Source organism: Pavona decussata, unplaced genomic scaffold (genome assembly GCF_977016875.1).
Source record: "Pavona decussata unplaced genomic scaffold, jaPavDecu1.1 SCAFFOLD_262, whole genome shotgun sequence".
NCBI classification, from domain to species: domain Eukaryota; kingdom Metazoa; phylum Cnidaria; class Anthozoa; order Scleractinia; family Agariciidae; genus Pavona; species Pavona decussata.
The window spans coordinates 1196956-1219129 of record NW_028145665.1 but is presented as its reverse complement, the minus strand read 5'-3'; the positions used below and the strand labels follow the sequence as shown (position 1 = coordinate 1219129).

Here is a 22174-nt window from a genome sequence, read left to right as displayed (position 1 = left end):
CCATACATTTTCATGTATGTTATAGTTCTCTTTTTTTTTTTTTTTGCTTTTTTTTTTTTTTCAATTATTGTTGCTAGGTTATCTCTGAAAAGTTCTTGGTTACACCCCTCTTTCAGTTTGGGTTCCAATAGTCATTCCTGAGATCTACTTTCCGAGCATAGTCGATCAAACGCGGAAAAACAGTTCCGTTTTAGAAGGCATCGTCCTTCTGGGGAGTATATTTCTTACACGCTACTTTGGTATTCCAAAAGTTGCTCGTTGGTCTCATTAACATGCTTGTCGCATTAGCTGGGTGTCTGTAAATGGTTAAACGTTTATTATGCGTCACCCTCATTAAAAAAAGGCTACCTTCTATGGCTACTGCTACGACTTATACTTTGTGTCCAGCCTACGAAAGGTACGTTAACACCGCTAAGTCGCCTTCTTGCGGACTTCCGCCGAAAGCCCCTGGACTGTTTCAAAGCTACATTGAAAAACGCTAATCCACGCAACGTCAAATTCTGTGTCCAGTTTAAATAGCGGCGAGTAAGTTGCAACGACGGGTTCTTTTTTCACGATCTTTGTCTCTTGGGACCTGTTACGAATAACTCGCGGGAATATCGAAGAGGTGTCAAATGTTACCAAAGGCAGTTGAAAGCTCACAGATATGCTGACTCTTCACAAGGACTGATACTCAACGATACTTTAAATCATGACAGACTGGCCTCAATGATTTTGATATCTTACGGTTGATTAATCTTCCAAAATTTTAGACATTTTTTATTCATACTCTCCACTCTCACTATAGACTGCAAGCAGTCCCTTTCTGGTCAGTCGAGATGGTGCGCTCATAGCGCAGCGAGACTGGAGCGAGGAGAAATAAACGAGAAGATCTCTCCCCAGGCCCCCTTCCGCTTGTTCGCTCTAGTTTTTTTTCGCGCTCGGCTATTTCGCGCGACCTGTCGACTATCCAGAAAGGGACTGCTTGCAGTCAAAATACAAATGTTGGAGCTATTAAAAACACAGACTAACACCCAACTCAAAAATATAATTCAAGATGGAGGGAGGAGAGTAGAGAGGCACCTCTAGTAAAACTAATACTGTGCTCCTTTTAAGGGGGGACTTAACCTAAACGCCACTTTTCCGCCACTTTACATGGCTTTAATGGAAATATCTCGTTCACGTTTCAAGCAATCCAAAAACTTTATGCTCATCCCATGAATCTATGTTGTGGGGTGTTTTGTGAATTTTTGGGTGATTTTTGGGTATATTCGGGAGGAGATAGTTTTTCTAGAAGGATTGGTAAAATTAGAGAAATAAGAAATATTGAAAATTTAGTGAAGTTTTATAAAATTAGAGTTTGTAGTTAATACTGAATTAATAGACGGACACCAACAAATCATTTTCTTTCTTCTATCCCTTCTTAGAACCTCTTCAAATTTCATTCAAATTTAGGTCAAGTACCCCCTTAAGGAAGTAAATTGATAAGAAAAGTAACTAAGTAGAATAGAAAAAAAAGAAAGATATAGCAGAGGGAAAACAAAACACAAAGAGAAACGAACATAATTGGAATAAAGTACCGTTAATAATGAGCAAGGAATGTATGATCAATATTGAGCAAGGTATATATTTATAGAGTGCTTTTCTAAACATTCTTTTAGTAGGTTTGTCCTTAACTGACTTAACTGTATGAGGAATGTTATTCCAAAATAAATTTCCTTATTACGGTTGGACAAAATCTCCTTAGGTTTGTTCTGAAAGAAGTTATGAAAAAAAGTTATGAAAGAAGTAATGAAAAATTGTAAAACACAAGATAAAAAAAAGAACGATTGTTTCTTCTCTCCCTCTCTGGCATTTTCAAGGAAGTGATATAATCCCGCGGGTTTCATATCGCTATGTTCGTTCTTCCGGAGGTCTTTATTTCTATGGAACAATCTACAAGAATATTTAACGTAGCAAGGACTTTGTCCTGGGGGAAGGGAGACTTTTAATCGTAGCATGCATTGTGGTATGCAAAACTAGTGATACGAACAACCAAGATTATGAATTTTGATTTGAGCTAGTGAGACGTGCCTCAGTGGTGTGTGTTTACATTACTAACATTTTTTGGTTTTGGTTTGCTTTGTTTGGCATTTTTAGAAACCTTTTGTTTTTTTGCTTCGTTCTTTGTTTAAGCTTAATATCATGGTGGTATGAAATCATCCTGTTTACAAACTAAAACGTTAAACCAAATACAAGGCTGATCGGACAGCTAAAAGGTGTAATTTTATTTCCCATAAAATAAAATTACAGTAAAATTACCCTCTTAGCTGTCCGATCAGGCTTGCATTTGGTTTTACGTTTTATTCAACGATCGTAGGAGGGGAAGGCGGGGGGGGGGGGGGGGGCTACTCCGCTATATAAGCTCAGTAGGTATGTGCAGCGCCAAAGTGTCTGGTTTTCAAACCATTTTGGTCTGAAATAGGGGATAGATTTTAATCATTCTGGCATGGAAGTCTGAAAATGGGTGTGGATTCTAGAGACTAGACCTGGAAAAGGGTAAGCTGGAGAAATGGCATATTTTGGTACCCAGCCACAATACACTCACCAAAAATCCCGAGGGATACACCCCCGCCCCCCCGGATCGTTTGGCAATCTGTAATTTGACATGTTTGGCCTCCCACACAAGATTATGCAAATATACATAATGATATGAAACCACTGTGCTACTGATACCTTAAAAACGCCAGAGGAAAAGAAGAGACAATAGTCTTTTTATATCTTATGGTTGACGATTTTGAACTTTGGAACATTAATCAACCGTAAGATATTCGAGCATTTATGTTTGCCGCTTCTAAATTAGTCGGGAATGTTCTTCCTGTGGTCATTCGGTCTACCACAAGTCTCTCTTCCTTTAAAGTTTGAGTTAAGACTTTTTTTATTTAGAAAAGCCTTCGACTACCCTGCAAGCAGGGGCCCTTCGATCTTCGATCTTAGAACTTAGAAACTTAGAACTTAGACAGTACGTGCGTCACAAAAAACCATTGTTTAAAAGAAAAAATAATTGGATTTCATGGCGTTTGCTTCACCCGGTGGGACACAAAAAAAATTTCTATAGAAGAGGGCTCAGCCCCGAGGTCCAAACCCTTAATTACCCTTTTATGTACCGTTTTTGACATAAAAGGTACCCCTTTCATATACCTTTCCGTAGAAACTGTTAGGTACCCCTTCACATACCTAAAGTAAAAGTGGAAATATTGGATGCCTTTTCGGTGAGTCTATCCGAGAAAGTTTGAACGGCCTTTTAAAGACCTTTCAATACAGACAAATCTGTAACTATAATTTAAGAAGGTCGGGGACACTTTTAACGCTACCCAATTTTACTCTAAAATGGCGGCATAAGTCATTCTCATTTCTAGCTGCAAAACTTTGGAAATCGTTACCTACGTATGTTAGAAATGCCAAGGATATTTCTACTTTTAAATGTCTTTTGAAGAAGCAGGTTTTTAGATAAATTTAAGATTTAAGTAATTTAAGTGATTTAAGTAATTTTTAAATTATTTCTTTTCTTTTTGATGCTTTCCGTTTCACGTATACCGTATTTTCTCGATTAAACGCCGGACCCCGATTAAACGCCGGCTTCGTATAAACGCCGGGTCAAAACTGCCGATTTTTAAATGAACGCCGGGTGCGTTTAATTGGGGTCCCGGCGTTTGATCAGGGTCCCGGCGTTTATTAGGGGTCGAGGTCACAAGGACCGGTTACAAGTACCGTATTTACTCGAATAAGCGCCGCGGCGCTTATTTAATTTTTCGTGTCTCCTGTGCGGCGCTTATTCGAGGGCGGCGCTTATTTGAGGGCGGCGCTTATTAAAAGGCTCATACCACATAGCCAAAACATTTTGATTGTACAAGCAAACGCTGACAATCTCCTTACTGCAACAGTTACAGGGAAGAGAAAGAGGGAGGTTGGGCTTCTCTTACCGGCAAAGTTTATAGCCTTCACGCAAGAACTGAAGAACGCGAACATTTTGAAGAGAGAACTAAATGAAAGAGCATCGAGATATACTCACTTCAAACTGAAAACATCACTATTGATGAAAATAAATTCCCATTGTTGGCTGAGAACCGCATTGCAGCGATTACAGTGTATTTTTATCATCTTATGGAAATACTCAAATAATCGCCGCACCGGTGCTGCGGCGCTTATTCGAGGGCGGCGCTTATTAACCATTCCGCTCCATGTGCGGCGCTTAATCGAGGGCGGCGCTTGTTCGGGGGCGGCGCTTATTCGAGTAAATACGGTAAATAGTAACCTCATTGGCGACATTACCGTTTATAAACTTAAAACTTTGTACTCATATCATTTACTTGCTCCTACATCATTTACATATTGTTATGTCTTGTTGGTTAGTGATACAAATCTTGATTGCAACTTGGTACACGTGCCGTATGTACGGTACCATAATACTGTAACTTCGGGTAATCCAGGGAAAAATCGTCCAGCACTGACAAACTGCCCCTAGGTTTCCGAGGATCAGTAATAATAAGTCAACCTGGAAAAATGGCTGAAAATCGCATTTCATTAATAAACGCCGGACCCCGATTAAACTCCGGCCTAGAAAAAACGCCTGGTCAAAACTGCCGAATTCTAAATAAACGCCGGGGGCGTTTAATCGAGAAAATGCGGTATGTTTTAACGAGTTTTTATCACTCCTAGATGTAGCGTGGGTAAATAAAGTATTGTTGTATACCAAAATGACAGCTACTTTAGCCTGCAATGCAGGCGTATTTTTGGAGCGGGAGCGCTGAATAATCCTTCGTTGCTGTCACCTTGGGCGAGGAAGCGCGAGAGGGCTGGAGCGAGTCAAAAGTGACCCTAAGGGAGAGGACGACTGGCTGAGAAATAAAGGAGGGGGGAGGGGGAGAGGAGGGAAAATTACTCTCATTTCCTGCCCCCCCCTCCCCCTCAGCCTCCTTCAAATACGCGAACTAAATTTACTACTCAGCACTCGCCCATGAAAAACGCCTGCACTGCAGGCTACAGCTACTTTCCTCTACCATTTTCCAGTGACCCTGATTAGCTCGTAAAGTCATACTTTGGAAAATGACATACGTTAGTACCGAGCCACAGACCCCCACGAAAAATTCCGACAGGTACACTCCCCCGGATCCGTTTGGCAAAATTTCAGATTGTGACACAACAATTATGCAAATTCGAGTTAAGTTGTAGTTAATCATCTACTTCATTGCTTGGACCTTGCACACACCCTCCGACCTTCGCGGCATGGATACTTCGCGCGCACTGTTCATCGCTGCTGTTTTCCTGGCCTTAGGTAAGTCGAAGGAATTGCCTTTGCATACCCGCAAACACCCAAGTTTTGAAGCTAAGCTTAATATGTATACTAACGCAGTGCATCGACCATACACAATTCCATTCTCGCGTGCATTTTCAAAAGAAAAAACAGTTGACATCAACTATTTCATGACTCGGCGTCATCTTTTGTTTGCATTTCTTGTGACCTTATACAAATAAAGATCGGTTGCATTTTTACCGTACATTATAAATTCGTATTCCCTTCACACACTGATGTAGTTAGATACCTCAATGTAACGTGGAGTTGCAGCGCCTCTAAGTTTCCTCGTGTTCTGGTGTCACGAAAGCGAAGATCCCTCATTCTATCGCCGTGCTGAAGTCTACGAGCAAGGTCGCCGGCGTAGCTTACACGTATTAAAATTCCGGGTTAATTAGCGTTGAAACCCAAGTGTAATGTTTAACGACTATTTAACACACTGAAATCAAGAACAGCCATGTGTTACGTAACATATTTAGAGTTACGTGTATTTACGAAGATTCGATTGAAATATAGATTTGCTGATTGATTTGTAAGATTCTGCCAGCCCAAGTGAGTCAGATTTTCCTGGTTAATTTTTATATAGGGAAGATGTAAAGGGTAGGTAGATCATGGTAAATCCGAGACTTTGCGAGACTGCGACACCCCAGTTTTAAAATCCGAGACCGAGGCTTCATTGTTTCCAAAATCTGAGAGCTTCTGAGTCCTGGCAAATTTTCTTCAAGTCGATAGCACTAAAAAGAAGGTTGTCATTCTTCCTGCACGTGTTCGTTGTCAAGTTCGTTGCTATAGTTGTACTCATAGAAATAGTGCAATAGAGCCTGGTTTTTTTTTTTACTCGACAATAATATTGTCGAGTAAAGAAAGAACAGGTTCTACTGAATATGCGAGACTTTGAGACTCAAATATTCAAACTCGGGAATTCGAGGTGGTCCAAATTCAAGCAAGCACGAGATTCCGAGACGCTTACTTTAAATTGCGAGAACTCGCCGGAGACTCGGTTAATATTTTCGAGACTCGTCGTTTTCTATAGAACTCTATACCCCAATATATTAATACACATGCACAAGTATAATGTACGCAAAACCCAGCCAGATAATTTCTTATTTATAGCACAAAAAGGAAGTCTGATTGTATTGTCTTCATGTTAACGTGCTGAGCCAGGCATACTGCCATGTTTAATGAGTATACATTTTTTTTCACTGAATTCTGTACAAGGCCACTCATCACTGAGTCAGGCAGTCGAATCGAAGTATATAGGATAAGAAATCCTCATAGTTCACCTTCTACCCGTTAATTAAGGACACTCAAATTGCATTCACTGAAAGTTCAGTCAAAGGAATAAAGCAAACCCACGAGCGCGATTGTCGTCCTCTCTGGGATATTAAAAGGTATTAAACTTAAATTAAATGGCAGTTGTCCTATGAGAACACAGTTGAAAACTGTCGCCTCCACAAAAAGTAGGATTAGGTGTAACGAGTTATAGCAGGATGTCGAAGAGTACCATGATTTTGTGCAGAATCATGCTGATGCTCACACCCAGCTGGTTTATAAATAGAATGTCTGGTAAACACAAGCAGTAGGTTATGCAGTCTATGCACGTAACAAATAGTGTCTGGTCGTAAATGGATTCCATGTCAATGGAGCTGTATAAGGCAGCACACCAGTGTCCACAACAATCAACAACTAAGCAGTCCTTCATTTAAAAGAATTTACCGAGAAGTTTCTTTTTTTATTTCCTTACTAAATATTTATAGTAACATTGTTGAACTTCCCGGTTTGCTGAATGCCCAGGTCATATTATAAAATGTAATTAGCATTTAAAATTAGAATTCTATTGACATATATACTTGATGAAAATATTTGGTTTAGAGTATGTTGGCCTCTTGCATTTAGCCACAAGAAAATTCTCAATGGCCTGTTTCCGCTGAACATAACCATACCTGCCAACCCCCGGAGTACAAATCTCGGGAGACGTCTAAAAATCTTCAGGGGCAGCCAGCAGAACCGTGTCAGCAGTGCTTACACTTGGTCAATTTCGTATCGCACTCTCGTCTAAGCTCATTTGCAAACTTTTGGCGAAATAACCTCACGATCGTACCACGATCTTTGTTCATCTTAGGACGAATAACTCGCGGGAATATCGAAGAGGTGTCGCATGTTACCAAAGGCACGTGAAAGCTCACAGATATGCTGACGCTTCTCAAGGACTGATACTCAGGAATACTTTTAATCATGACAGACTGGCCTCAATTATATTGGTATCTTACGGTTGATTAATCTTCCAAAATTGTAAAACATAAGATGCCGATTGTTTCTTCTCTCCCTCTCTGGCATTTTTAACGAAGTGCATGATATCAGCCCGCGGATTTCATATCGCTATGTACGTTCTTCCGGGGGTCTTTTATATTTCTTTGGAACAATCTACAGGAATGGAGCAAGGACTTCATCCCGGGGGACTTTAATATAAGCATGGCAGTGCGATATGCAAAACGGATACGAATAAAACAAGATTATGAATTTTGATTTGAACAAACGATACGTGCCTGACGGGTGTCTAGGTTTTCGTTAGCTTTGTTTGGCATCTCTTTGGCATTTTCAAGGAAGTGATATCACCCCGCGGGTTTCATATCGCTATGTACTTTTTTTTCTGGGCGTCTCTATTTCTTTGGAACAATCTACAGGAAAGGAGGAGGGACTTTATCCCAGGAGACTTATAATTTTAGCAGTGTGGTACATGCAAAACTTAAATGAACAAATAAGATCATGAAAAGTCTGTGTTTAAACTAATACACAAAGTTTATTGTCAAGCAACAAGCTCCAACATTTGTGGATTGTTCTCCAAAAATATTCCCACTAGATCTTCTTGCCAACCAAACGAAGCAAAATGTAAAAGGAAATCATTACATGACATTATAGAGTAGACTCAGTGATTTGAACTTCACTTACGCTATGGTTCCAGACAAAACAACCTAAATTTGAAAAACCAGTCGAGAAGACAATGACTCTTTTACATACATCATCGAGCATCGTTAACAAAAGAGATCAGTGATTTTATATATTTTCAATTATATCTATTTGTTTTGTTTTTAGTCATTTTTTTTTTAATTCAGATGCTAGGTTCACCTCAGCCCTTTGGCTTCCTCATCAAATATCCCTCAGCTCTGTGCATGTATTTGAGCGAGTGTTCGTCTACATTACTAACATTTTTTGGTTTTGGTTTGCTTTGTTTTGGCGTTTTTAATCGAAACCTTTTGTTTTTTTCTTTGTTTGTTGTTGTTGTTGTTGTTGTTGTTTTTTTTTTTGGTTTCTTTGTTCTTTGTTTAAACGATATTAAAATATCATGGCAAGCTCCGACAACACGCAAAAGTCACACGAAAACTGAAAAGTCGTATGAAATCCTGCCGAGAAATGGAGGCTGCCAATTACCATTATGAGAAATTCAGATCATGTGAAGAGAATTATATTACAAGTGTAAGTTATACGTTAGGTATGAAGATCGTTTGCCCGGGAGTTGGGGGAAGGGTAACTACACTATATAAGCTATATTTATATGTGTAGCGCGAAGGGATATGGTTTTTGAACCGTTTTTGTCTGAAATAGGCTTTATACATTTTGGTGTGAAAGTCTGTAAATGGTTACGGATCCAGAGTCTAGATTGGAAAATGAAATATTTTGTACCGACCCCTACACCCCCACCAAAAATCCCCCTCCCCCCCGAAAAAAAAATTGCGCAATGTCAAAAATGCAAATTCGAGTTGAGTTGAAGTAATCTCGTCTACCACATTTGCTGCGGTCCTTGCACACACCCTGCGACCTTCCTTCAGCATGGATACTTCGCGCGCACTGTTCATCGCTGCTGTTTTCCTGGCCTTAGGTAAGTCGAAGGAATTGCCTTTGCATACCCGCAAACATACAAGTTTTAAGCTAAGTTTAGTATGTACACTTACACAGTTCATTGCTTGCATTTTTGGTAGTTTGGTAGTTTGCAGAAGAAATCACAGTTGGCATCAACTATTTCATGACTCGGCGTCATCTCTCGCGTGCATTTCTTGCGACATTATACAAGTAAAGATCGGTTACATTTTTACTGTATATTATAAACTCGTACTCCCTTTACACACTGATGTAGTTAAATGGATTTTGCAGCGCTTCTAAGTTAATTTTCTCGTGTTCTGGTGTCACGGAAGCGAAGACCCCTGGTTCCATCGAATGCTGAAGTCTGTGAGCCAGAACGCGTGGTTTAATAAGCTTTTATACGGTTAATGTAATATTTAACGACTGTTTATCAGTCAGCTGAAATCAGCCCCGTGCTAAAATATTTAGAGTCCTTCACGAAGATTCGATTGAATTATGTATCTTTGCTTAACTGATTGCGAGAGTCTGTCAAGCTAGTCTAAGGAGGTCGGATTTTCCTGGTTAATTTTTGTATAGGGGAGAAAAAATGCACATGCACAAGTATAATGTACGCAAAACCCAGCTACAGATAATTTCATCGTTATAGTCTAGTCTGATCGTATCGTCTTCAAGGTTACGTGCTGAGCCAGACATGCTTCGCAACGACGACGACCACGCCAACGAGAACGTCTAAACAAAAAAGCAAAAGGCGTGCATAAATTTCTTTGCCGTCACTGCTCGACTGGGACGTGAAATTTCCTGATGGGATGTTTTATGGAGGACGAAGTAAACTCACGATGATGAAATTGTTTGTCGCTTTCTAGACTTGGGTGCGGTCTCCAAGAGTTCAACTGCAGAAAATTTCACCTACATTTGACATTTAAGCGAGTTGGAATAAGCTTAATCACGATGACGTTTTAAAAAAACGCGAATTCATTTTATAAGTCTTATGTAGCGTCGTTTTCTCTGCCGTCGTTGCTAAAGCTTCGAAACATTCTCTTCGTTGTTACGTGCTGAGCCATACATGCCTCCAAGTTATGAATATGCAATTCCTTCGCTGAATAATAATTTACAAGGCCCGCCCGCATCAGTCACGCAACGCCGTCGAAATACGTATACCGTATACGATTTGAAATCCTCACAGAAGCGCAGTAGAAAACTGTGTTAGCCTACACAAAAACTGGGATTGGGTGTAGCGCAATGACAGGACGATGTCGAAGAGTACATTATATGTGCAGTGTCACGCTCAGCTAGTTTATAAACAGTGTCTTGTAATCACAAGCAATGAGTTATGCACGTAACAAGTAGTGTGTTGGTCGGAAATGGATTCCATGTCAATGGCGCTGTATAAGGCAGCACACTAGTGTCCACAACAATTAGCAACAAAGCAGTCTTTATTTTAAAAAAATTGCCAAGTAATTTCATTACATGGGTACTTCATTAAAAATTTATTCATTAACCACCCATTGACGCAATTTCAAGTTCATTCCTCAACTCCCCCTGAAGGGATATTTTTGTCCTCTATTATTCTAATAACTAGAATAATGGAGGTCTTTCCTGAAGACAATGTGTTCAGGAAAGACTGTCTGTGCATATATTTATAGGTCTTATGGGGCCTAAAAGGAATGCTTTTGTCCTGTGTAGAAAAGATCAAAATTTCAGTAAAAAAGGTGGTCATTTTCTCCAAATATTATATGCCATAATTTTTCAGGAAGAAAGCAAACCTTTTTGACATGGTAAATCAAAAGAATAACTTCTAAGGAATACTCAACAGTTTGAACAGTGGAAATTTGAAAGCTCACCACGATGAAATTATGCATCATGGTATTTTCAAAGTGGGGACAAACATGCCATTGCAAATTCATCACAAATCGTCATTGGCACCAGGGCCACTTCGTTTAAAATGTTTGAGCACTTCTGGAAATCCACCTCACAAAAAAATTACCGGACAGGTTTGATTGATAATTTTTTTCTGAAATGCTATTTTGAATTACAGACTATCCATATTCCTAACAGTTTTCATGAAATAAAAAAACGTCTGCACAGGTGAATAAATTTGGGTTGTAGACAAAACCTGGGCAATGGCCCATGAGCTAGCCCATTTAAAATGGTAAAAAAAAAATTTAACAAGAAAGCCATAAAGGCTTAGTGAGATGTTTTAGGCATTCCCCTCAGCAAGATTCAGCTAATGATGAACAGCTTGGGGTCCCTCGTCCCACGGTTGTTGCCTGTTGAGATAAATAATATTGTAAATGGTTTGAACCCAGGAGTCATGTCATAAGTACGTAAATTATGATCATCCGGGTGAGTGTAGTCCTGAGAAGGACTGTTTGTGGTGACTTTGACTGACGTTTCGACAACCTGAGCGGAAGTCATCTTCAGAGTCAAGTGAATTGTGGAACGTCAGTAGGTGGTATATATACGTCTCTGGTTGTTAACCTGATTGGTCAAGAACATCGAGGAACAAGCCCTAGCAACCTACAAACGGACACTACCGCTCTGGTTACGGTACGTAGACGACACCTTTACAGCAGTACACAAAGACGAAATTGACGACTTTCACGAACACCTTAACAGACAGAACGCTGACATACAATTTACTAAGGAGATCGAAGAAAATGGTAAAATACCTTTTCTAGACTGCTTAGTTACCCGTAACAACAACGACAACAAACTAAGTACTACGGTTTACAGGAAACCAACACATACTGACAGACTACTGGACCAGTCATCCTACAACCCTACTTCTCACAAAGCAACGACTATACAGACCTTAACAAGGCGAGCACAACTGGTTTGTGACTCACCTGACAGACTAGCAGACGAAAACAACTACTTAGACAACGTTTTCAACAAGAACAACTACAACAAGGACTTTGTTAGACGTAACACTTACAAGAACACTGAGCCTAACGTCACAAACAACGACGCGACTCCCGTAACTACTGTAACTATACCTTACGTAAGGGGCACTTCTGAGACTATCGCACGGATTCTACAACCTTACAATATCCGTGTAGCTCACAAACCTATAAGCACTTTACGACAACTACTGACGAAAGTAAAGGACAAAGACGAACCTAACCGCAGACAGGGAGCAGTTTACAAGATCAAATGCTGCGACTGCCAGGCCACTTATATTGGTGAGACCGGCAGAAATTTAAACGTACGACTGACTGAACACAAACGAGCAACTAGAAATGGTGATATCAACAATCACATTGCTGAGCACCATTTACAAACGAACCACAGAATCGACTGGGACTCTGCCAAGTGCATTACCTACTGTACAAATTACTATCAACGACTCACTCTGGAAAGCTGGTTTACTAACTTAGAACAAACGCCACTCAACCGTTGCCTACAACTACCTGCACCATACAAACGACTTATTGACAATAACAACGAAACAAACAAACAATAGACATTTTACTAACAATAGACCCACGGACTCTTTGACTAACAAAAGACGGATCGAAACGCACCAATCACTTTTTACAGTCTTCACAGCCAATAACATCACGGCTTACTGACAAACGACCAATAACATCTGGACTTCGTTGACCAATCAGGTTAACAACCAGAGACGTATATATACCACCTACTGACGTTCCACAATTCACTTGACTCTGAAGATGACTTCCGCTCAGGTTGTCGAAACGTCAGTCAAAGTCACCACAAACAGTCCTTCTCAGGACTACACTCACCCGGATGATCATAATTTACGTACTTATAAATAATATTGTGAGCCAGAACCTTGTTGTGAATCACCCAAATGGATGTAAACCCTGAAGAAACAGATCTGTAGAGTACTTTTCGTCTATTTGTACTTTCTCAGGAAATGACATTATTGGAGGCTAACATTTCTCCAAAAGCCTCTTTCTGCCTGACCATTGTTTTTGTCACAAAGGCATTCACAACTCTTCAGCTGCTCCCAGTGCGTTTTAGAATTCCCCTTACTCAAAATTATTATTTTGTTTTCCTGATTTTTTGCACTAGTAATCAAAACAAGGTAATAATAATTATTTTTTATTTGGGTTCGAAAAGTGCACCTTGATCCACATGGGCGAACAGCGGGTGAGTTGAATTAGGCCACTCCAGAGCATCTGGACTGAAATTCATGATCAATTCAATCTTTTACATGTATTTTTGTAAGGTTGACTAGAATCAATAACCAATTTTAGAGCAAGCAAACAAACTTTGTCACAAGACCAACCAACTACATGAAAGCACTTTCTTCAAACCGTGTAGTCCTGGAAGGACTGACATGCATGCCAGATGGCCTTGGAGCTGTTGTAACACAGCAGAAAACTGATTACGCAGTGATTACAGACATGGTACTTGGCCAATGTTTTCATATTATAAAATCCTATAATTATTATAAGATTTTAAAATTTAGTATTCAAAGCTAACAAAAATTGTCTTCTGTATAAATAAGAAACATTTATCACCAAAGACACTTATTGGGCCCGGTAAGTAACCATGACTTTCAAGAAACGGGCCCCAGTTCTAAAAAAGGGTAAGAAAAATTTCATACATTTTTGGCCTGAATTAGGGTCTGGGTTTGGAGAACCGAGCCGCACACCGCCACCAGAAATTCCGAGGAGTGACCCCCAGGGTTGCACGCAAAAACAGTTTACATTTACAATTTTCCACGGTGCTCTCATTGTATATACAAAACAGCTAACATGTTAATAGTATTAAAAACGATAGAAAAACAACTCTGAAAAACATATCTTGCAAACTTATAAAATATAAGTATTTATAAGCAAGAAGGGAAAACAACAAGATATAAATACAACAACACTTTATTAAAACAGAGAGTTACAAGTTAGTTATATACCTACTTGCAAAATAATTAATAGCTAAAGCTAGTCAAGGTGGGTAGGTATGACTATACTAAACTAAATGCAAATGAATTTCGGTGCTTATTCCAAGACCATTATCAAACATACAAAGAAAACAATGCATTGAACTTATAAAGGATGCTAACTAGGAAAGTGTGACTAGTCATGATGTAATAAAATATAATGGGAATGCACAAGTGGACGATAAGAATGTAAAGCAACATTACAAAAAGCAGAAAACTACTAAATATTGGAATTACAAGTTAACCCTTTGACCCCTGAAGACGCCTATAGGCGCGCTTTCATATATGGTGTACATTTTGCTCTAAAAAAAGGGACCAAAGGCACGTTCTAGGCCCCAGGCCTCCTCTACTATTGCAAGAAACAACGTGATTCAAAATGGCATCTATTTTAGCTAGATTTCTCTAGTTTTCAGGGGGAAATTTTCAATTTTTTTCGAAGCATTGTTCACAGATGTCATCTGGTGATTTAAAAATGGCATCCTTCTACTCAGACATGGAGGAAATTCATCGAATTGTGATGGAAAGACCCGACATTAGCAATGTTTCGTAGGAGTGCAGTTTCGAGTACGAAACCGCCGATTATTCTTCCCCAGAAGAGACCGAAAATGTGAATATTGTCGAAGCATCAAGACGGCAGCATCTCATGCACGTGCAAATGGTGATGGACAAACTCGAGATGGAACCCAGCTCGGCAACAATGCTGTAGAAATGAAGGGAAGACTCTAAACCTGAATCAGAGCGGTTTGGATTTTTTATACAATACGGAATAACCACAATTTTCAGGCCCCAACCATGGACCGACTCATGCCTTTGAGGTCGATATCAGTCCGACTATATTTTTTGACAAGGTGTTTTCAGGTGAAGTGTGATCCAAGAATGAAAACGATTGCTGATTGTTGTAGCTTATATAGTATTCAAGTGATATACTGATAGTTGGACATCAGTAGCTTGCTTGGAGGGTAATAAACTTGGACCCATGACAGCAAATGTGATTTTTTTTCTTTTTTGGCGGACATTTTGAATGACTAACCAGACTAGTTAATAATTAACAACATAATGTTTACATTTTCAAAATGCTCATCTCATCTACTTTCTAGAAATATATGGTTATGTATGGTTTGGATGAAAACTTTAGCTGTTATTAGCCATTTTCTCTGTCCATGTCAATTTTTAGCAAAACTTAGTAAAAAATTCAGGGGTCAAAGGGTTAAATTAAAACATTACAAGCTCTTTGGCAGCTTTAATGCCAACATTTAGTGTAGAGTTGTACTTCTTTATTGGTAAGGATTCTAGGAAACTTAATTGGTTATAATTGTTATTACAAGCAATAACAGTAGCATTGTTTAAGATAGTTTGATGCAAATGTGATTTGAAGTTGGAAATTAAATAACACTGTCATCAATACAATCAGGTAAATTATTCAAATTGAAAAGGAATTTAAATGCCTTGCAACTGTGGAGGTGTTGAAACATAGCAGAATTACGATCAGAACTATGTTCATCTAGTTCTGATCGCAGTTCTGAATTAAGTTTCTGAATTTCTGAATTCTGAATTAAGTTTCGTAGAATCCTTACTAATTAAGAAGTTTTTCTATTGTATTTCTTCCATTTGTCAGTGGGTAAAGGTTAAAAGTATTACCTTAGTAATATTTCCTTAGAGGTATGGTTTGAAGTGTACATTTTGATTTGTTGTTTATAGGCTATGGAGAGGCTGATCATCACATCATGCCAATGAAATGGTGCACAAAGTCAGATAAGGAGCAAACCAAATGCAATGCAATGAAAGCCGCAATGGAACAACTGGCTAGTGCTAATAACATGAACATCACTTTTTCATGTGTCCAGGACACAAGTGCTGCAAACTGCATGGTGAAAATCAAGAACGGAGACGCCGACCTGATTACTCTTGATGGTGGAGAAATCAATACTGCTGGTAATTTAAAACAATTTATTTTGCTGCTCAATCGCGTGGAATATCGCCTGATACTGACACCAGGCAATATTCTGCAAGATTGCATGAGCTGGACAATTCTTTGGTTATTCAACATATTTGCATTGTTAAAAAAAGGACTACAAAAAAGTTTTATTGCAGAAAAGCTGGAGATGGTCTTTATTTGGGTGCTGATGTTTCAAGCATAATAGCCCCCCCCCCCTTTTTTTTTTTGCTCTGACGAAGGACTTTCACTCAAAATTGTCAGAACTCAAATCTCTTTACAGTGGCCAAATTGTCTTTAAAGGGACACTGTTACAACGATTTTGCTGTGTTTTGGTCAAAACTGCTCAAGTATTTGACGAAAAGCCTTTTTGCTAACATGAAATTGCTCTTAGAACACTGGGAAGAAAATATTAGGGAATTTCTCCAAGGGAGAACTAACTACAATCAATTTTTAGTGACTTCCCTGAAATACAAGAGACGAACTTGAAAAAACTGGCCAATTTTTTCAAGTTGCCACCCATTTTCATCTTAGCCATCTGCAACCAAACATAATTAATACTAGTTTCTGTCCACTAGTTAAGGGTTACTGTTAACAAAACTAGACTATTATTTTAACGATTCAACTATGTTTTTTTGGCCATTCAAGGTGACAGTAAAATAGGCAACACTGCCCCTTTAATAACTTTGTTGATAATACCAAACCTTCACTTCTGCTTGCCCCACTCATGCAGAACCACAGTTAATTCCTTTAGAAACTAACCCTTTTATTTATATGTTATGTTCTTTTCTGACACATCAAATTACAGTCAACTCTCTCTTAGCGACCACTTCTCGTGAGCGACCACCTCCTGTAAGCGACCACTTCGTAAACAACCGTTTTGTTTCTCAGTTAAATACTGTTTCAAGAGCTCTCTTGTAAGCGACCACCACCCAATTTCTTAAGAGACCGCGACCACTTTTTAGGCCAGAAATTAGACATATTCTTTTGTTTTCTGTTTCCGGTAAGCGACCACCCAACATAATCACGTCTGATCATTAGTAAATCATTTCTCAGAAGTGAGAAAAGCTCAATTTTTAATGACGCTACCCTGGATTGCTGACAGATAATAACAGTTTACAGACAGAGAAGATGGCCATAATTAGATCTGTAGGTAAACAGGACAGATCTGTTGCGAAATGTTATACAAAGTTTCATCAGAAGAATGAATAAATGTGGAAAAATCAAATAAATTAGTTACTATTTGCCTAATTTAGCTGCTAAGGTAAGATTACGCTTATTTTGTTGATCTTTCCCGTAAGGGATCACCTCCCGTAAGCGACCACTTTGTCATGCACCAAGGGTGGTCGCTTACGAGAGAGTTGACTGTATGTAAAATATCTCTTGTGTACAGAAGTCAAATAGTGACTGTACCATGACCATATTTGGACAGTGCTAGTACATGCATGTGTTGAATAAAAATACATAATTTATACACCGCTCTGTAAAATAGTTATAACAAGACTGTTTTTACTAGCTATATTTAATGGGCCATCTGAAATTCAGTGTTCAGACAATGCACAGAGTTCTCCAACTGGTACTGATGCGCGGGACCCCGTAACCTCTTACGTAGACCCTCTTTGGGCTCATCACACATTGCTGACAAACCTAAAGAGGTCCAAAGAGGATATGCATCGGAGGCTAGGTGACTGGAAAATTGTCTTTGTAGCAATTCCTTGCTAATTGTCTGCTGGTTTGGGATCATTATCTGTGCATGTAGTAACAACAACAGCAGCAACTTTATTTAATATACTTAAATTTTTTATAGGAATACACAACCCGCATATGGCAGAGTTAATTGAGGCAGTATAACTGTCTTGGCAAATCTTGTAAATTAAATTAGGCCGTAACAAAAATTTCAAGGTTACAGATCTAGATGTGCCAATTAATACTCAACAAAGGATGCATATTAAGTCGATGTAGGAAATGTACCGCGGTGAGAAACTAACTAAACAGGAGAAAATGACAGTCTACAAAATGTTCATATTAACTCCGAGTGTGAGGACTTCAATAAACGTACTTTTTTTTTAATTAAAGATACTTTTTTTGTAAGCAGAAATACATTTGAAAAGATGTAAATTACATAACTAACACTACACAGCTTACAATACTTTGCTTAGAATACTTGACTTACAATGCACTTTGTCTACAGCTAATAATACTGTACATCTGTTACCTAAAAGCTCTCTACTACTTACAAAATTATGAAAAGATATTTTTCCTTTTTATTTATTTCCTATTTATTTATTTATTTGTTTATTTTTTCCTTTTCTTTCCTGTGTTTATATGTACTTTCTACTGGCTCTGTACCCTAAAGTACATCTATTACCACTTACCTCTTTGCATATTATTATATAGGTGACGAACTGGTTCCCGTAGTTGGTGAGGATTATGGCGAGGGTACATTTAGCTACAAAGCTGTGGCAGTGGTGAAGGCGAACAGTGACATTAAATTCTCGGCATTGAAAGGAAAGAAGTCTTGTCACACTGGAGCGGGCAAAACTGCAGGCTGGAATGTTCCTGTTGGTACTCTGCTACGCAAGGGGATCATGATGCCGGACAAAAGCTGCAACGCTTATGTGGCAGCCTCAAAGTTTTTTTATCAAAGCTGCGTACCAAGTAAGTCAGAACTGACATTTCCTTGTTCTCTTTCTATTTTGCTAGGTTAGGAAAGGCTTTGTGGCTGTGGTACTCTAAAGTGAAGTAAGTGAATATGTGAGAGGTATAACTTGGCCATCGGTGTCCACTTTGCACTTTACAGAACGAGGAGGGTTGATATTAAAGTGGCTTAACGATTGCACCGTTGGCCTAGAATATAGGCTTAGAGTGAGGAAGGTACACATTCAATGGTTTGGCTACTTAGTGGTTCAGTTGTGGCCGACAATCATTGAGCTAGCTCGAGAGTAGAACAATCCAACATTGAGCTGATTGCAGGTTTTCATAGCTTGGAAAATGTGACTAGCTACTAGTACAAGGAAGGTTTTTGCAGGATGTAAAAGTGCCATTGCAATGCAGACTTACGGACTCCCAACCAAAAGCAAAAACTACCAGGAAAAATTTGCATCAACTTGCTTCAGCAGTTAAAACTTCTGCTGAGGCAGAATTGGATGTAGAATTAATGCATTTGAAGTTGATAAAGTCCGCACAAGTCATTGTAAGTAAACACAATTTTAATAGGAGGGTCGTTGACTTTCCCTCGGTTTTTCCAATTTGAAGATTTCCAAATTCCAGTTGTGACGTTTTGGTTCCCCCTTATATGTGTCTATATTTCCATCCTCCCTTCACCCAAATAAAAAAACCCCGACCAACCAACCAACCACCCATTCCTCTCTTTCTCCCTTCCTTCCTTTCTTCTTTCCCTCGCTTATTGTTGCATTCACTCGTTCATTTGTTTGTTTTGTTGATTTTATCACCCAGGGGTCAAAGAAGTCAACAAGGGGAATTCATACAACCTAGACAACTTGTGTGCGCTGTGTCCAAGTGAATGCGAAACTGCAGGAAACTACTCAAATTATGCTGGCGCTTTCAAGTGCTTGGAGGATGGTGTAGGTGAAGTCGCATTCATAAAACACACCACAGTGCGAGAGAACGCGCAAAACCCCGGCAACTATATGTACCTTTGTCTTGATGACAACACAAATGGTATGTATTGGATCATTATAGCCTTGTATTATGGCCGCTACGTTTCTAAATTCAGCTCAAAAAGGAAACAACACCACATGAAAATGCCGACTTTATGGGCTCAACCAAGTGAGCTAGTAGTAGTAGTGAGCCCGCCTCCCTCCAAGACACTCCTTTTGGCTCTCTCTACACTCTTTAGATCTTTTGGCTTGTCACGCAACGTTTGCATGACGAGCCAAAAGAGCGTCTGCGAGGGAGGCTATGGTGAGCAGGCCAGTAGGCTGTTATTTGATTGGGTAGGTTCCTTACTTCATAAAGTGGTCCAGACAGATGAGACCGAACATTTGCTTATCACAATGCAATACATTACTGAAACGCTCCAGGCCACAATGGCTTCTAGGTCAGAGGGCCCTAGGTCCCAAAAACATCAACGATAACGAAAGTAATCTTGTTCACTTGAAATACCCACAAGAACGAATTTCTTAGTAGAAAACCATGCACCGCGTCTCAGATTGAGGATGAGAACTTGTTTTACAACATATAAATTGTATTTTATATTTTGTACATCATGTACATTTCCTTCCACTCAGTGTCACATAAAAGTGCACATCGACAAAGCTTGGATGTAGAACTTTCAGAGCTTGTGACTTGTGCAGTCGGCTGAGACAATCAAAATAAGTAAAAACAAAATCAGTTATCAGATTTATACTACGGCATTAACTGAAAACGGAATAATTGAAGTGATATGTCAAAAGTCAACTATGATGTCTTATTTACCATCGTGATAACTGAGGTAACTATGCAAACGTTGGTTGATTTTTTCCAGCTTCCCCCGACAACTGCTACTTAGCTAAAGTTCCATCTCATGCCGTGGTGACGAAAAGGGCACATGATCATATCGCCAGCTTCAAATCACTCTTGGTGAAGGCCTCAGCGATGTATGGAGTCAACCAAACCAACTGGAGCATGTTTCAGCTGTTTAATTCAAGCAAGTATGGTGGGAAAGATCTCCTGTTCAAAGATTCCACCAAGAAACTCGTTGATGTTGGCAATAAGAACACCAATGTAAAATGGCTTGGGGAAGTTTACCTGAAAGACCTTGAGGCCTTAAAAATGTGCCCCACAACTGCTGCTCCGAGTGCATCAAAAGTAACAACAGTTGGAAGCCACTCTAACAAGCCTCAACTGGTTGTTGCCATGGTTTTCTTCTTTGCTATGGTGATATCTGGTGTTTTGTTCGAGTGAACGAACATCTGCGGCCTAATCGCCCTTGCTTGCTGGAACGTTTTTATTTTTTGTTATTTTTGTAGTTTGTGACGTAAACTGTAAAACTTTATCCAACAGTACTTGAACTGAAGACCATGTAGAGTAACTCGTTTGGAATGTTTATTTGAAAGTTTAGCACCGATAAGCAATCCATACTATTTTACTTTGATTCATTTTAGGCAGAATAATGGGAAACTCAACCCCTAAGGTTAGTTTTTCTAAAACTGGCTTCATTCGAATAAAAAAACAACAACAACAGGGAGGCGGTTTCTGTGTAAACAAAGTTGACCTCTATTGCCTGCTTGTCATTACAGTATATTCAGCTTAAATCCAGGTTAGCGTCGTCGCATCACTGTTAGATGCGTTAGGGAGTTGGTTGTTTCATTCTGAGAGAAAGATTAAACAACTACTTCAGACATGTTAGTGGTTTGTTTCATTCTCAGAGAAAGAATGAGCTAAGCTAAATTTAACATAGACTGCAAGTGAATAAGTGTTACCAAGAGTGATTTCTAAACAAGAAACGGTAGTTGTTTGTAACCTAAATAAACAAAATTGCACTCAATATTGTGCGGATGTCATGCCATAGTTGTTAGAGACCCCGCTCTGAAACCCTCCGTTCTTTTGAACTAATGTTGTTTTCATCAGAGTTGATGACTGAGAATTGCCTATCTTAAACACACTGTCGATCAGTATTGAGCAGTGTGACTTCCCATTCCTTAAATTCAGATACCTCATCGCGAGCTAAAGAAATTACAATGTCGACTTTGAGTGAGGAACTGGACATCATTCATCGGAAAACGAATTCATGTGTGTTCGTCAGGAATATCGTATGGTGAACAACGAGTTCGCTGAATAAAAAAAAAGTATGGATAGCTAAAAGAGCGGTTTTCAATTCTGTGTTATAAAACAAAAACGAAAGTACCGGTAATTACTCTGGCCAATCACAATAAACGTAAAACGGCGCAATGAACCAATCAGAATTCGAAGCAAATACATGACTGACAGGCGTAAAGCGCGGGGAAACGCGTGCATTATTCTGTACGTGCATTTGCCAGTATGATTCCATGTCCTTAAATATTTGTGATTGGCCAGTTACCGAACAATCGTCGCACTGCTTCTGCCACAGTTCCTTTTATTGCATACATTTACTTTCTACATTTCAGATGAGTTCATCTCGGTATTTGATCAATTCCTTGTTGTTGTTTACATGGTATTTTCCCCCCCCCCCCCCCCCTCC

General features: G+C 39.3%; 2 protein-coding genes across 3 annotated transcripts in view; one reads left to right on the top strand and one right to left on the bottom strand.

Moving 5' to 3' along the window:
* Positions 1-22174, bottom strand: part of LOC146456043 (orexin receptor type 2-like) — a 61570-nt gene that overhangs the window by 31793 nt on the left and 7603 nt on the right. The window lies entirely within an intron of this gene.
* Positions 5152-21499, top strand: LOC146456044 (serotransferrin-like). 2 transcript variants are annotated; one of them, XM_085093545.1, is made up of 5 exons: positions 5152-5293; positions 15777-16010; positions 18409-18669; positions 19468-19692; positions 20498-21499. In XM_085093545.1, exons 1-5 carry the CDS (start codon positions 5245-5247, stop codon positions 20914-20916), a joined length of 1188 nt encoding a protein of 395 aa, XP_084949671.1. In that variant the 5' UTR covers positions 5152-5244; the 3' UTR covers positions 20917-21499. The 2 variants fall into 2 exon arrangements, with proteins under 2 accessions (XP_084949671.1, XP_084949670.1); XM_085093544.1 differs by lacking the exon at positions 5152-5293 and adding an exon at positions 9041-9188.

What these genes read in the sequence shown, in the direction of transcription:
- LOC146456044 (XM_085093545.1), top strand. Translation starts at nt 5,245, where the DNA reads ATGGATACTTCGCGCGCACTGTTCATCGCTGCTGTTTTCCTGGCCTTA. An exon ending in TGCTGTTTTCCTGGCCTTAG is followed by an intron (nt 5,294 to 15,776) that starts GTAAGTCGAAGG and finishes TGTTGTTTATAG; the next exon opens with GCTATGGAGAGGCTGATCAT. An exon ending in TGGAGAAATCAATACTGCTG is followed by an intron (nt 16,011 to 18,408) that starts GTAATTTAAAAC and finishes ATTATTATATAG; the next exon opens with GTGACGAACTGGTTCCCGTA.